This window comes from Macadamia integrifolia, chromosome 12, assembly GCF_013358625.1.
Source record: "Macadamia integrifolia cultivar HAES 741 chromosome 12, SCU_Mint_v3, whole genome shotgun sequence".
Lineage (NCBI taxonomy): Eukaryota > Viridiplantae > Streptophyta > Magnoliopsida > Proteales > Proteaceae > Macadamia > Macadamia integrifolia.
In genome coordinates, this window is record NC_056568.1 from 1,721,563 (window position 1) to 1,732,963 (window position 11,401).

The window sequence follows — 11,401 nt, forward strand, 5'->3', positions numbered from 1 at the left end:
GTTCACTTTCGCATTATTAAAAGAAATAAAAAATAAAGTGGCTGCTCTCCCTGTGTTCGACCCGTAGCTACACTGATCCGTACGCTTGCGGTTACATTTTAAATCTCAAACAATATGGTATTGGCGATTACAGTACCTATTAGTATTTTAGTATTGATACCATTAAGAATCTAATCCCATAACCGTCAAATACCATTACTTACTTGGTACCAAAATCAGATCCTAATACCATTCCATTTATTAATGAGACAGTTAAAATCGTCCAATACCAGAGGTTTTAGTGGGATGGTTCTTAGTTTCGATCGCAAATTGACATTCTTAGATGTAGCACGTGATAAGCAAGATCCATTTTGATACCGAAAGTGAACCTGTAAGAATCGGATTACAGTTCCACAAAATCCCCCTAAGCCAACGGCCAATCCGATGAAAAAACAAACTGGATGGTTTAGTTACATTTCAACCCATAGCTTGAAAACCAATTCAACTCGACTGAAGCAGGACTGAACCAATCGGTTGACACCCAAAATATTGATGAGTTTGTGTTTTTCTCTCTCTTTTTTCTTTTTTTATATTTTATTTTATTTATTTGTTTTCCTTTCAAGCATAGTCTTAGAGATTAGAGGATAATCCCCAAAATTCATCTAAGTAAATGTAAAATAAAAAAAAAATGGTCTAAAGGTTTTTTCTTTTTTTGCCAATCTATTCTATTGAATGCCGCTTGTGACATTTAAGAATATGACAAGTATTAGATTTGCATAGGAGGTCGGTGATGTGTCTCCACAAAAAAATAAGGCAAGTACTTAGAATGTTTAGAAAATCAATGAAGATGTACAAACTTTAGTCCCACATCGCCTAACATGGCACAATGCGTTTTAAAACCTTCAGGCTTATAAATCGAAAGAAAATAATATTTTATCATTGTTAACGAGGGCAGGGCATTATATAGTTGGCCAATGACTATTGGGCCCTAGTAGGGCCAGGAGCCACCTCCTCGCACACCCACATACATCCACACATATCTGAATATGCATGCCACTGTTACATGTAACAGACGTTAAAGAGGAATAGGAGGGATGATTAGGGGTGTCAATGGGCCGAGTTGGGCTAGGTTTTTAAGATCTCTTAACTCAACCCAAGTCCAGCCCAACCCTAGGTTGGGCTGGGATATCTCAATCGAGGCCTAATCCTGTCGGGTTCATTATGGCTGAGTTTAACCCTATCTAGTCCAACTCAATATTATCGGTTGCTTGGTTGCTTGATCTTGATGCATTGTAGAGGTCAAAGACCAAAGTTTTTGTATATGTGTAGATTGTGGAAAATGAAATACCTTTTTCTTTAAGTACCCATTAATAATTATTATCACATTTTTATGATCATATATGCTTAATAAACATGGTTGGGTTGGGTTGGGTTGGGTTGGGTTGAGACCCTAACCCAAGCCCAACCCAACACAATCCTACCAGCTCGGACATGAAATTCTCAACCTTTAGCCACCTTGTGGGTTGAAATTTCAGCCCAACCCCTGTTCAAGCTCAAGGTGGGCTAGGGCTAATTCTGATTGATCAGGTTTTTTTGACATCCCCTGGGATGATAATGGCGTCACGTGACATTTGAACTCATCTAATCTGACGGCTGAGGAACCACCATTTGGCTCTTTCCTGAAGCTTCGTTACTATTATTCCCATTTCCCACTTCCCACTTGCCACAGCCCTTTAAGAGTGGCGGGAGCGAATCCCCTCCTTTCCACCTCTTCAGTGCTCTACTACTGCTCTCTCTCTCTCTCTCTCTCACTATTTTTCGTTTTCTGTGTATCGTAGTCTCCTCCTCCTCCTTTGCCTCTCCTCCTCCTCCTCCTTCGCTTCTAGGGTTTCAACTTCATTAGAAGCCCTTCCTCTTGGCCTTCATCCCTGTTTCAGTTCATCTCATCGACATCACTTTCTTCTAATCGATAATTCGTCAATGTTTTTCTGCTCTTGAGATTCATTTCAAAATAGAATGGGGATTCTGTGAATGGAGAGAGAATCAGAGAATAGATTTTGGTTCCCTTTTGTACGACTTTAATTCCTCTTTAATGTGCCTCAGATTTCTTTACTTGTTTGGAAAGTGTTCGTTTTATCAAAACTCAGAAACTGTTAATCCAGCCTATGACACATAATATTCGGATCCTTTATAGTTTAATTAATTAATTAATTCGATTTAGTTTCGAAATCGATCTATTTGGGTTCGGATTGGCAATCGGAGGAGCTAGTGTTCTCCAGAATAGATGATCATGGATCCGTATCTCTCTGGCATTTCTGCTCTCATGAACGGATTCAGAGTCGATGATTGGTCAGGTTCTTGTCAGAACCTTAGCAACGGGCTCAAACTCGAGGAGGCCTTTGTTGATCGCAATTTCACTGATCTTTCTTCGCTTGCCCTTAATCCAAACTCTCGCATTATTCCCGCTGCTCCATCTCCAATCGTGATCGCTGAGGAACAATGCCCTGAAGATTTCACTGCTCCACCTTCGGTTGTGATCCCTGGGGAAGAAAGCCTTGAAGATTGCGATTTATCCGATGTAGCTCTCAAGTTCATAGACCAGATTCTTATGGAAGAAGACATCGACGAGAAGACCTGTATGTACCAGGAGTCCTCCGCCCTTCAAGCCGCTGAAAAACCCTTCTATGATATACTTGGCAAGAAGTATCCCCCCTCGCCCTTGCCCTTGCGAGAGCCCGACCAACACCATTTCTATTGCGACCACGACTCCGTAAGCCCCGACGACCATTTTACTAACACCTTCAGTAATGGTAACTGCAGTGGCAGTTATGGTATCAGAGACGCACAAGATTCGTGCTCGATTTCCTATCTCGGCGAGTACAAGCCCATCTGGATGGAGGCTGTCTCCTCTTTCTATTCATCTCCATACACTTCCCAGTCGTGTTTGGGTACTTCAAATGGTGTCACAGGCGTCGCAGATGGTGTGTTTGGATTCGTGGAGTCTCCATTTGGTGAACTACAGTTTCCTTGTTTGTTTAGCGGGAGGGAATCCGGAGTGGAGGAAGCTAATAAGTTCCTTCCTAATGGTAATGAGCTGATTCCTTATCCAGAGAAGCTTGGGTTGTTACCTGGGAGTGAACCCAAGGAAGCGCCTCCACTACTGGTCAAGGTAGAGCCTATTGATGAGAGAGGGTATTCACCCACTGGGGTATTCAAGGGAAGGAAGCATCTTCCCGGGGAAGACCCGGATTTAGAAAGGGGGAGGAGAATCAAACAATTGGCAGTTTACACTGAGGAGGCCGAGCGGACGGAGATGTTTGACATGGTGTTGCTGTGTGATCCTGAAGGGAAGGGTGAGTCTTCTCTTTCTACACTCCATGAAGCCTTGCAGAATGGACGAGACAAGAATGGGCAGTCGAATGGATCTACCGGTGGGAAGAGTCGTGGTAAGAAACAGGGGAATAAGAGGGAAGTAGTGGACTTGAGGACCCTTCTCATCCGTTGTGCAGAGGCCGTCACAAAAGATGATCGAAGAAGTGCTGATGAACTATTGAAGCAGATCAGGCAGAACTCCTCTCCTTACGGGGATGGATTGCAGAGGTTGGCTTATTATTTTGCAGACAGCCTCCAAGCGCGATTGGATGGTTCAGGAAGCCAGCGTTACATAGGGACTCTCTCCAACCTAAGAACATCGGCGTCAGATATTCTCAGGGCTTACCATCTGTATCTTGGCGTGTGCCCATTCAAGAAGCTTTCTAACTTCTTCTCGAACCGGACCATCTTCAATGTGGCTGAGAAGGCGATGAGGCTTCACATTATAGATTTTGGCATTCTATATGGTTTTCAATGGCCTTCTCTGATACAAAATCTTTCCAACAGACCTGGAGGACCACCGAAGCTTCGGATAACTGGGATTGAACTTCCCCAATATGGTTTCAGGCCATCGGCGAGAGTGGAAGAAACTGGGCGGCGATTAGCAGATTATGCTAAAAAATTCAATGTTCCTTTCGAGTATAATGCAATTGCACAGAAATGGGAAACAATTACACTTGAGGATCTGAAGATTGATCGTGATGAGGTGCTGGCTGTCAACTGTTTGTACAGGTTTAGGAACTTGCTCGATGAAACCGTGGTGGCCGAGAACAGTCCAAGGAATGCAGTTCTTAACTTGATCAAGAGGATGAACCCAGATGTTTTCGTTCAAGGGGTTCACAATGGTGCGTACGGTGCCCCATTCTTTGACACTCGATTCAAGGAGGCACTCTTCCACTTCTCTGCGATGTTTGATATGCTTGAAATGAATATATTGCCCGAGAGTCACGAGAGGATTTTGCTAGAGAGAGAGATATTTGCTCGGGAGGCAATGAATGTCATATCTTGTGAGGGCTCAGAGAGGGTTGAGAGGCCTGAGACATTCAAGCAGTGGCAGATCCGGAATGTGAGAGCTGGACTTGAGCAGCTCCCATTGAACCCTGTTATCATGAAGAAGGCAAAGGATAAGGTGAAATCAAGTTACCACAAGGATTTTGATATTGGCCAAGAAGGCAATTGGATGCTACAGGGATGGAAGGGACGGATTATTTATGCACTTTCATCTTGGAGATCTATGCAGGATTCCTGATTGATTACTTCTACTCATCAGGAAATGAAATGGGTAGGTAGGAGTTAGGACAGGGATCGTGAGATCAGAGTCAGACTGGACTCTCAACTCTCATCCAATATCTCTTCATCAATGTTTTCTGCTGTCCTGTCATACATGTTCAGGCATTCGATTTTCGCTTTTCCTTCTCGTTTCTGTTTTGTATTAATTTCTGTGAAACGTGTTCTTTAGCTCTTTGAAATTGAATCTTTTTGGATCTGTCCATTTGTAATAAATTGGATCTGTTATGGGACAAATGCCTTTAGAGTCTGTCTATACTATCGTAATGTGCAGCAGAAACAAGCTTTTTTTTTTTTTTTTTTCCTGGTCGGAGAAAAAGAATTTCTGTGTTCTGTGGTGGTGGAGAAGTCTGGCCGGGAGACTTAGGAAGCCAAAATGTCTCCTTTACATGGGAATGTCCCACCACCCATATGATAGAACTTATTTGGTCGGCAGCATCAATCATGATGGTCACAGTTTCATTACTTTCATTGCTTGAAGGGCTTTAAAAATCGGATCTATTTGTCAATTTAGGCCGATTTAAATTATAATCTTGCGAAGGTTGATCCTGATTAATCCATCTAGATTGGAATGATCTTGTATGGTAATTAGGGTTCAGGCCTTTAGGGTTTAGGTTTTTTTTTTTTCTAAATCGATTTTTACCGATTGGAAGGATGTATATCATTTGTTCTTTGCATGTCCTTTCTCCTCTTTTAATAGAAATGTCTGTTTCAGAATTGCTTGTCCCCTTATGAAAATGGTTTTTCCTTTTCAAGAGGAATGGAAAAGAATTAAGAGAAGTTTCAATGGAAAAACATGTTGTGACTTAATGGGTAAATTTGCTTTTCGTTTAATAATTATCTACCATGTTTGGATTGAGAGGAATTTGAGACGATGGACTAAATCAAGAACCATTCAAGAGACATGAGATTCTATCCCCTTTAAAGTTTGGGCAAGTTTGTTTTTTGGGCTGGATCTTGATTACCTCCTTAGTAATAGGTGTTGTTGATAGTGAATAGATTAGGTTCATGTACGAAAATGTTCTCATATATCCATGGTCTGTGGATTTATAATCTATTAAATGAAGAGAGAGAAAATTGATTCTAAATCCACGGACCAAGGTCGTTCTAGCACGTAAACATGATCCGCTCTCTTGCTGACACTAAGGATCTTCCTTGTGTTACAGAACCAAATGACCTGAGAGAGAGAGAGAGAGAGAGAGAGAGAGAGAGAGAGAGAGAGAGAGAGAGAGAGAGAGAGAGAGAGAGAGAGAGAGAGAGAGATCCTGGCTGAAGTACACTAGAAGGGTATGTAAGAGTTTGAATTAAAATAAGGTAGTTTCGAGTCTTGGCATGCCCACTATCGTTCATTGATTATGTGAAAATGCCACTTGTTATACTGGGATTTATCATAGGGACTATGGTCATTAACATATGACACCCTTTTCGATAAAAAAATAAAATAAAAAATAAAGTGGCATTTGGTATAAAAAGACTATGAAAGACCTTTTGATCATATGAGGTGGACTTTGCTACACGATCTGATGCAAAACCAGAACGTGGTCATCTTATTCCATAGTTCCAGGAGCTGGTTGTCTTAGTTGTCTCTTGCTCTTCAACGGTTTGAAGTGATGTATTTTGAAATGATTTTTAAAATATAAACAGAAAATATCCAAAATATTCTTGTCTTATCAGGTTTGATGTTTGTCTCTTAACAGAATTGGAATCCATTGCGGTTTTGTTTTGGGAGTGTGGATGATACTCTCTATTTATATTTTAAAAAAATCGAAGGAAATTATTTGACACATTGAGGGTGGTCAACAAGAAAATCTCTTTTGTTTTTAATCACACGTTGTTTGTGAAATAAAAATAGAATAATTCATTATATAAGACGAGCATTATTGTACAAAATGGTATTGAGTTAGATGCATTGGTTGATTTCTATTGATATTGACATACTCGATCCTATATATATAGAAAGATTCTAATTGGAGTTAAATATATTTAAAAATGATTTTTTAATCAAAATTGAAAACAAAACCATTTAACTCAAATTAGTTTGATAGATCTGTATCACTATTGATTGAGGTTGATCCTGATACCATTTTTAAACCATGAGGATAATTGGCAATTACATTGATAAGAACCATGGGAGGAGTGTGACTCAATGCTACTTCCAGTGATAGGGTAACTCTGTTTGTGTGTGCTTTTTTTTTTTTTCTTTAGTTTGTTGGCTTCTTGTATACATAGCCTTCCTGGGGTAAAAATTGAACCAAGTCAGTTCGATTCTAGTTTGGAGAATAGGCTCTTAATTGGTTTTGGTTTTCACATGATGTGTCTTGAATCAAGCTGATGAAACGAAATCAATCCAATTGACACCCTTAGACAATATATATATATATATATATATATACAACCTAAATTGTAGTGAGTGGAAAGGCGAAGCAAACTCATTCATAAAAGAGTGTTGAAGGCGAGTTGAAAGAGAGGATGCAATCTTTCTTATTTATATTTTTTCTCTTGTGTGAAACTCCTTATATCATATTTTGCCTTCTTATTGCAGATCTTACCTATCCTCAATGAGTTGAACCGATCAATTAATCTAAAATGATTAGTCATCACTGATAATACAATCATACATCAATTATTTATGCACTTAATTCTTTTATACCTAAGTCAAACGAGAACAAAATTCTTTTATACCTAATAATAGGACACTAGATTTTGGAATTAGGTTTTTCCCCTCCCCCATTATGAGGAGAGGAGACTCAAAGTTCAATTGATCTTCAATGAATAGTGATCCCTAATATGACAATCATACATCAATTATTAATGATATTGAATCTTTTATTCCTAATTCCACTTGGAAAAAAAAATATTTTATATCTAATGTCAGGAGCACTAGCTTTTGAAATTGAGTCCCTCCCTCCCTCCCTCCCCCATGCCCCCATTTTGAGGGGTGGACAAAAATAATTAATATGCACTTCATTAAGATGCAAATAAGAGTCCATTGTGCAAATAAAAAACAATTCCTTACTGAAAACTTGATTATTTATTTTCGAGGGGAGAGAGGGGAAACTTCTTCAAAGTAATATCAATATTTATTAGTTATAGGAATTACTTAACTATTAATCCTAGGAGACAATGTGTGGGACTTACTTTAAAATTTCCCTCCGTATTCCATTGAAAAAAATGACAAATAATATTGGATTCAATTCTTTAAAATATACAAATATTATTTTAAAACATATGCTAAGTATGAGGGTTGCATCTTATGTAACAAAAACAGTATAATCAATTAGAAGTGGGTTGTGCAGTGACATGTTTAATGCCTTTGTTTTTACCATGTGTAAAAAATCAATGAGCCTGACCTCCCGTGATTTTGCATTACAACTGTAGCTCATGCATCATATACAACCATCTCTTTCTCACATAAAATGTCCACATTGTCCTCCAATGTATGATTTTATTTTACTGTACCTCAGAGGTGAGTTTCTCTAATGTCGTTTGCTCAAAGAACCTCTCCCATAACAAAATAACATTTTTGAAAATTTAAGGAAAGTTTCTTTTAGTTCCTTATACTTACCCTATATTTATCTGATCTTCGAAGAAATCTTTCATTTCTAATTCCCCTACTAAGCAAACTTCCACAGGTCTTTCTCCTTGGTATTGTAAAATACCACAGTTGCCACAACCTATTTCTCCCTTGCACTTTTCTATTTTTAAAATATTACATTTAGTAAAACATCAAGGTGGTTTCATTTAATTGAATTAGACCAATGAAATTAACCAATAAAATAAAATTATTAAAATTTAGGATGAAAATTAAGGTAATGTTGGCATTTTAAAACCTCCAAGTGTCAATAAGAGATGAAAGTCTACATTATTGAGAGACTTTAGAAAAGAAGTACTTCATAGAAAAATTTCAATAATTATTGGATAAGTATAAGCAGTGGCAGGATTTGTTTTCAAAAGTTAGGTGTTGTGCAATAATTGGCTTATAGAACTTATTTTATTCCTTAACCCAAAGGGTGGGGTTGAAAGACTTTACCATAAACCATATGATGTCAAATTCCTAAAGGAGAAACAACTCTTAATAAAGAAAGGAGAAAAGCTTTATTGTCCGTACACTGGAATCCGTGATTTAATGTACCAGACCAGACCACTCAAAGAGAATAAATTCCATTCCCTATTAAAAGAATCATGGAAATGCCCTCTTTTTTCTTTTTTTCCATAAACGTGCATGTCTGTCCAACATTGAACCCCTTCTTCCATTGCGACTTAGAGAGAGAGAGAGAGAGAGAGAGAGAGAGAGAGAGAACTGTTGTGGTGGATGTGGATTAGTAGGGTTTTAGATAGTTAAATTAAACATGATTAGTTTTTTATGAGTAAAGCACTTACAACTTGTAAACATATTCTCACGTCAAATCATGCTAATGCATCTTTGTAATAAGTTTGTGAACTAAATTACAATAATTATAGAATTAATTTTGCGTGTGGGGTTTGTCCCGCTTGATTTAAGGTGGTCTTTTCCTAAATGCTTGAGGTCTGTTTAAAGAAAGGTTCAAAGTGGGTACTTTTCCTTGTATTTATTCTTTTTTGTTTTTTCTTTGATAAAGTTTCTTTGTATTTATTCATTTCTTTTTTTAATACAACACACATATATAAATGGTATCATCTACATGGGTTCGCATGGTCAAAATAAGAGAAAAAAATGTCAATGTAGCACTTCGATTAATGAACCTATTCTTCTTTTTCCCTTAAAAATAAAATGAATTTTTTTTTTTGGCTTAATTCACCTGATATGTATCAATATTGTATTGATATCATACTTTGACAACAATTGATACATCAATCATGAATCAAGGTATCAATATCAATATTTTTTTATTTTTATTTAAATTAGTGATACAGTGTATATACTGATATGTACAATCCTACCACTATACAATATGATACAATACCATATGATACCATACCAAAAAAATAAATTTGAAAGGCAGTGGTAATGGTGGTGCCACGTCTTTCTTTTGGACCATCAGTCTTTAACTATTAAATGTGAAGGGGGTCGTGTCTTCGTACATGTTTCATCGTGAGTTTAGGGGACTCAAATGGAGAATAGTACTAAGTACCCAACGTACCCTCCATTCTTAGTTCGCACCATCAGACCCTTTTTTGCTGCAAGCAAGTGTTGCAGAGTGGCGGTGGGGGACGATTCTGTCTCAACACTCAGCCAGCTCTGAAAACTTATAAATATCTTCAGAATATTATTAGATTGAGGGTTTTGATTTTTCAGTGATTGCAGCGGGCCCCAGCGAGTGCTCTCCTCTCCAAAACCTTCATTTGGTCCAAAAGAGGCCCAAAAAAGGAGGCTGGTCCCCACACCACACTCACCCCATTGTTATGACGTGACACGTGGTTCTTGTGTGGAGACACACCATTGGGTTTGGATGGATCCCATTCGAATATTCGATTCTCCTTAAAACATAATATATGAGACTCGACATCCAGGTATTTATTTATTTATTATTATTATTTTTTTTTTTAACACACTCCATTGAGTTAGGATAGAATGCAAGAAAGAAGTATTACAAGAATCTGAAAAAAACAGAGGAGGTGAATACAAAAGGAAGGAGGTGTAATTCCCGAAAGTCAAAAGATCAGTGGAAAAATACATGCAAAGCAAAACAATCCATCACCGCATTACCCTGTCTATATATATGAATAAACCTAATGGATCTGAACCACATGTCTCTTCTATCAAAGGCATATTTTTTTGGCATTTTTAGGAGAGGGGAGGAGGGATCCAAACCACAATTTGCCCCCTAAGGCTAAGTTTGATAACAAGGGAAGGGAATATATATATATATATATATGACAAAAAAGAATAATTACACAATGATTTTTTATGTGCTTACCTCTCTCTTCAAATTCAAAAAATTTATATTTTATATTTTCTTAGCGGGGGGAAAAAAAAAAAGATGGTTTTTAGAGCATTAACCCTAGTAGTGGTGGCAATGGGCCGGGTTGGGCTGGGTTTTAGAAAATCCAACCCAACCCTAAGGTCTTTTAATTAAACCCAAGCCCTAGCCCAGCCCTAGGTCGGGCGGGGATATCTCAATCGAGACGCAACCCTGTCGGGTTTAGCCCAATTCAACCCTAATGGACCCTGATTTGGCCGTTAAACCAATTCAGTCCAACCCAACACTATCAGTTACTTAGTTGCTTGATCTTGATGCATTGCAAAGGGTAAAGACCAAAGTTTTCGTATATGTGTAGATTGTTGGAAAGGAAAGACCTTTTTTCTCGAAGTACTCATTAATAAATATTAGCATATTTATATGATTATATACTTAAAACATATGGTTGGGTTAGATTGGGTTGGGTTGGGTTGGGTCCGACCCAACCCGACCGAAAATCTCAACCCAAGCCCCGTTTAGGCTAATTTGGGTTGACCGAGCTTTTATGACACCCCTAAACCCTATTATAGAGTATAACCCGATACACTGCTACTGGGCAATGGCTTGAAATAGTCTACCCCAATTCTATAACTCCAATGATCAACTCTATATCTTTCCTTTCTAGAAAGTTTTAGGGCCGTTTATTTAGAGGGGAGTTTGGGGTGAGAATCCCTAACTTGTGGATCTCATGTGTTAGTGGGATGACACACATAATAGGAAAGTGCTGGATAATTACCGTTCATCTCCATCCCTTAGCCATTTGGATAGATTTTGTAGGGATCAAAATGGGGAAGGTTAGGAGAAAAAGGCAGACAAAACCAAAA

At 38.3% G+C, this 11,401-nt stretch overlaps 2 protein-coding genes across 2 annotated transcripts in view; one reads left to right on the plus strand and one right to left on the minus strand.

Annotated features, from left to right (window-relative positions):
- The window catches only part of LOC122057619 (F-box protein At5g39450-like), a 93,174-nt gene that overhangs the window by 40,511 nt on the left and 41,262 nt on the right, over positions 1-11,401 (minus strand). The window lies entirely within an intron of this gene.
- LOC122057616 (scarecrow-like protein 9) lies at positions 1,741-4,894 on the plus strand. Its single transcript, XM_042619776.1, has one exon. It carries the CDS (start codon positions 2,264-2,266, stop codon positions 4,598-4,600), a length of 2,337 nt encoding a protein of 778 aa, XP_042475710.1. The 5' UTR covers positions 1,741-2,263; the 3' UTR covers positions 4,601-4,894.

Coding starts and splice junctions, on each gene's coding strand:
- LOC122057616 (XM_042619776.1), top strand. CDS start 2,264: ATGATCATGGATCCGTATCTCTCTGGCATTTCTGCTCTCATGAACGGA.